This window comes from Molothrus aeneus, chromosome 2 (genome assembly GCF_037042795.1).
Source record: "Molothrus aeneus isolate 106 chromosome 2, BPBGC_Maene_1.0, whole genome shotgun sequence".
Taxonomy (NCBI): Eukaryota; Metazoa; Chordata; class Aves; order Passeriformes; family Icteridae; genus Molothrus; species Molothrus aeneus.
The window spans coordinates 15,934,784-15,940,215 of record NC_089647.1 but is presented as its reverse complement, the minus strand read 5'-3'; the positions used below and the strand labels follow the sequence as shown (position 1 = coordinate 15,940,215).

The 5,432-nt window shown below is 43.1% G+C and overlaps 1 protein-coding gene across 1 annotated transcript; it reads right to left on the bottom strand.

The window, feature by feature from the left end:
• Positions 1–514: 514 nt before the first annotated feature.
• EPCIP (exosomal polycystin 1 interacting protein) lies at positions 515–4,675 on the bottom strand. The gene is given in 6 exon segments (XM_066568634.1): positions 515–2,784; positions 2,786–2,885; positions 2,887–2,988; positions 3,112–3,118; positions 4,010–4,040; positions 4,043–4,675. Coding segments are annotated over 6 exon segments (666 nt in total). The 5' UTR covers positions 4,316–4,675; the 3' UTR covers positions 515–2,631.
• Between the last annotated feature and the right edge of the window lie 757 nt (positions 4,676–5,432).

Here is a 5,432-nt window from a genome sequence, read left to right as displayed (position 1 = left end):
CCCGGTGCCACCCGCTCCGGCCACCCCGCGCTGCGGCCCAGGCCCGGCCCCGCGAGCATGGCACCGCCGCCCGCAGCGCCCCCTGCCGCCGGCTCCACCACCGGCGGGCAGGTAGAGCGGCATGCGCCTGCGCGGCGGGGAGCGCGCGGAACGGCGGCTCGAGCGGCCCGCCCCGCCCCCGCTAGGCCCTCACGTCCGGCGCCATCTTGTGCCGGGAGAGCGGCGCGACCCGGGCGGGAAGGGGGCGGGGGGAGGGCGGAGCGGGAGAGGAGGGTGATAAAAATATAAAGTGACTTATGTTAAATGTGAAAAATGTGTATTTTATGATTGGCTTTTCGTAAATGTTAAAATTAATATTATATGTGTTGTGTTAGGAAGTTATGCTGTATTCTCTTAAGTAGCGTGTTAAATATAGTTTTAGGTTATAACAAAATGTTAAAATAGAAACTATGTAAGATACTTTTTTTCTAAAGAAAGGACTCGCACCGAGATAGCAGCCACAAGCACCTAAATCTTTCAGAGAAAAAGAATTTATTGCCCATTATCAGAAGAAACGAACTTCTTCCCGCCTCGCTCAGGCAGGGCGACGCCATCAGGATTAAGAGGAAGAAGTTGACACTGACCAGACAAAATCGTTTGTTTGAATGGAATTTATGCATCATGTATGAGGTGTATGAATATGCAACAGGCTGTTGCTTTTAAGGGTTAATCCTCTGTTAACGTGTGTCCTTTTTTGGGCTTATGCTGCCCAGAAAACGGTACCTGGACATCTGTAACTCTTTGGTTTTATTGTCTCGTATTGTACTAATTCAAATTGTCCAAATTGTTATTATTCTAATTATATTGCCATTTCTATAACCATTTTATTATCGTTAAACTTTTAAAAATTTTAAAAACAAGTGAGTGGCGTTTTTCACATTAAAGAAAAGGTTCATCATGTGAGATGATTTTGTTATATAAAATTTGTTTTATTATACCAGACGTAGATGTGTTTTGGAGATGTTGCTCTGAAAAAATTCTGTGAGCTTCTAATGCAGTACTTCCATAGTGCAAAGCTGTATAAAATAGAATTGGTAGTGGGTTCTTAGTATCTGCTGGAGTAGAATAGGGCTGTTGGGAAGCTCGCCACAATATCGAAGCTGTGGACTTTAGTAGTTGGAGATTTTTTGCTCTTTCCAGGAAAAAATCCTGCAGTACTTACTTTGGCACTGGAATAAAATGTCTTTTGCAGAACATTACAGTAGCAAAAGTAACTAGAAATTTAATTTGCTCTGTAAGAAAGCCCATGGATTTATTAACCTCATTTCTTCCCAACAAGGCCAGAATACATACATCCTCAGCTACCGCTGCATGTGTGAATTTTTGGACATTGCTGTCATCGTAATGGGGAATTACTGCGATTTCAGCACATTTTTTTACCAGAAGCCAGCAGATCTTTGCTGAAGATCATTTAGGTTTAATTTTTCCAAATTTTGGAGAAAGCCTCGGTAACATTTAGAAATCAATATATTTATGTGTACTGGCTTTTATTTTTTAAACACAGCAATCTCCTATGTAGGATTGGTGAGTTGCTAGTTTGTGAAAGCAAGGTTAGCTCTCTTGCAGAGACAGCTGGATAAGGGCAGATGACATGAATTATTTGCCTGTGTCTGTAATAGACACTCATGAGAGGTATCACTGGAAATATTTGTAATTTGGAGAAAAAAAGCTTATGTTTTGTTGCCAAGGTGCTGACAAAGGAAACAATGTCTTTACAACAGCTGATTCAATTGTTCTCTAGCTGAGTTAAATGGAGTTCGGTACCCAGCTTGCAAACACCAGCGTGCTTAAATCTATTTGCAATTGTAAATAGACCCCATTAATTCCACTGTTATCACATTGCTGATTTCAGTGGTAAAGCTCACAGTAATGGATGCTGGGCATGTATTTAAGTCTTCTGAAAAATTAAATTTTGCTTCCTAGCAAAACTGCTCCATCATTGATTACAGTTATATCAGTATGACTATTTAAAATAGAAATTGTCTTTCTTTAAAATTGCAGGAGCTTGACTGGTTCCTCAGAATCTTGACAGCTATTCCCCTAAGTGCACAGAGAATCATGGATTCCAGGTTTGGGTTGGAAGGGCCCTTAAAGACCACTCAGTTCAATCCCCCCTGCCATGGGCAAGGACACCTTCCACTAGACCAGCTTGGTCCAAGCTTCATCCAGCCTGGCCTTGGACGCTTACAGGGATGGGGCAGCCACACCTTCTCTGGACAGAAGTTTTCATATATTTTTTCTTATTGGAACTCTTGAATTCTTCTGCAATGGGAGCTACATGGTTATGCCTTTTTCTGTCAAGGCACAACCTCAAAACAAAATTTATCTGCAGATTTTAGTTGTCGGCCCAGAATATATAAACAAAAAAAAAAATCTAACAATGCTTTGGAAAACAGTTGTTTCACATTTACTTTGCTCTTTAAGAAAGACTTTGCTGAATTAATCTGATGAGTCTCTTACTTCAAACACCTCCTTGTGGAGTTCTCTCACAGTCCCCTAACACATCCTCCTGGACAAACCAGACAAACTTAAAGGCATCCCATCACTCTGAGCAGCCTCCCATGCCTCTCACTACTGACTGTGTTAAATAACTCAGTAAATGAATGTTACAACATAGCTCTCATTGTCTGAAGTTGAGAAAACATCAGAGTACAGCAGGCTGGGAAAGTGCTTAATGATGCTAGAGACATTTTCCACACTGTATGACTTCAGCAATGAATACCCATTGAAAAGTGAGAGATATCCAGAAAAAAAAAATACGTGCAAGCATTTGCCTGTCTTTGTTGTGCACCTCAAGCAAGTCTTCTTTGTCATTGTTGCTGCTGCTGGACATACGCTGTGCTCTGAAAATGTCCCTTGACCTTGTTTACCTGGAGCTTTCGAAGTCCCCAAATGTCCAAATATTCCACTGGGAGAGGAGCGGTGCCACAGAAGGACAGCTTCAAATCCCTGTAAGTCTCTGTCTGAAGTTTCTCTCATCTGCCTCACGATAGTCATGAAAAAGGACAGAAACTTGGACCACCAAGAAAGACCCTGTTTGGAATCCTGGTCTAGTTGGGGATGGTTGCTTGCCAAGATCCTGAGGCCTGAGCAGAGCTTCTGGCTTGCCAGGCTATTGTTTGCAGGTGTCTTTACTGTATGCAACACTGAGCCCAGTGAAAGGAGAAAGGGCACTCTGCCCTTTCTTTTGCCTGCACCCGCTCTTTGCAACAATAGCCCTGGAATTTCCCCACCTCTCGGCTTGGCTGGACTTTTCTGAGGTAGCATTTGGTGGTCCCCACAGAAGACCCTTCATCTGTTTTACAACCACCGTGATGGGTGGACTGAGATGGGAGAAGCCTCTCCCTCAAGGACTGAGACATGAAACCCCTATATGGAAAAGCTCCCCTTCCTCCCAAGGACTGAGACTGAAACCCCTAACCCGGGGGAGGTGAGTGGGGAAGGCAAGCTGACCAAAGTGAGATGGATGCCTGCAGGTGTGACCATTGGACCAAGAAGACAATGGTTCTCGCCTACTGCTGAGAATATGGACTGTTTGTACCCTTCTTCAATGCCTTTTTTTTTTTTCATCAGCTCTTACAATAGACTATTACATTTGATTCGATTTCAAGACTTGTCCCTTTCCCCCATCAAAAAAGGGCTATAATAGAAGCTTGAGTTGACCAGTATCTCTGAGATCTCCCCTGACGTGACCAGGGGAACTCTGTCAGCTGGACTTCGAAGGACTTTGTCATTCTACGTTTGATAGCTATACCTTCTTTTCTCTCCCTCTCTCTCTTTTCCCTATTTTTTCCTTTTTGCCCAATTCCCTCCAACACATTTTTCTGTGGTCATTCAATAAAGGTGCATTTGTTTTTGATTATTACTGAAATCCCCTGTGCCGTGTCGGTTTTTTGCACTCTGAGATCAATTAACAAGCCATCATGAAACCCATTCGTAAGGACGGATCGTGACAATCCCTCACCTCAACTTGTGAAGTTGAGGACCATCTCCAGCACAGAGAGGTGTCTGTGAACCAGATGGTCAGGTGGCTGTTGTAGGTATTTTTTTCCATCATAGAAGGCAGCACTGTTCTGCAGTTGCACATCAAGTTTGCCAGGCAGCAATTGCAGTCACGGATAGGCACGGAACAGCTGCAGTTGTGAATTGTGTTTTCCTTAGTGAAAATTAGCATGTGGTTCTTCTGACTTCTCACAAAACTGATGTGTATTCCAAGGAATCTGGCCAAAATGAGAGCCAGACAAATGGAGAAAGCAGGGTAGGCTATTGGCTTCATTAGCACTGGTGCCAAGCTGCCAAGTGTCTCCTCCTTTTACTGAGTGATTTAGATCACTTATCTTTACCTACTGAGGAAAAACAATTTCTTTATAATACTAAAGATCTCTCAATGGTTAATATCATTTTGCTTTTCCACTCATTATCTGTCGCATCTATTTAGAGCCATATCACAGTTCTGCATTAAGGAGAAAGCTCAACTACACAGATTTCAAAAACGGATTGTGACTAAAGTTTGGGATTCTTTCTTCATTCTTCTTTTGTTCTAAATGGTTTCTTCTGCTTATAAGACAGCTTGGACACATTCTTCTCTATGCAGACAGCTCTTTGTCCTGGCCTGTGCAGAGGTAAGGACAGGACCAGGAGTTGTACAGGACAATTCCTGCTTGTTTCTCCTTTCCGCTTTCTTTGCTTCCAACCAGACAGGGGTGACAAAAGGACCCTGTTCTCCACTTCCCTGAGTGAGGCAGTCTGAGAAGGGCTGGAAGTGATAGTTTTGTTTTACACCTGAATTGCTAAGTAACATTGTGATAACCTTTCCCTTAAACTGGTGGGGATATACTGGGAAAAGGGAGGGAGGGAGGGAGAGCAGTTAAGGGCAGAAGTATTGCTGGGCACAGCACGTATCCTTCTGAGCTATGTGAAGTGCTGATAAAACCTGATTTTGATCCATGTGAAGCTACATCTGCTCCAGCCTTAGTCTGTAAGTTTTGAGGACCAGGGACCACCTCTCATTCTGTCTTGCACAGTGACTACTATAGGATAGATCCAGGCTCTGTCAGTTGCTCTGCCCCCACTTCATTTACCCTTGCAAAGCAAAAGAGCAACTTCACACATACCTATGACAATGGAGCAAGTTTTCATCCCAGCCATGGGCCACCTCAAATAGTTGGGAGCATTTTTGATGGGATTCTTGGATTCTCAGTTGCCAGCCCTTTGGTTTTCAAAGTGGAGTTGAATTTTACCAGGAGCATCTGTGTTTTCCTGACATATTATTATATGATGGTACAGCCAATGAAGTACAGTGCAGTTTCTTAACAGAAGTTATAAAGATGTTGGAAAGTTTCTCTAATTTGATGTAACTGATTTGAAGCACCAAAAAGCATTAGAGACAAATT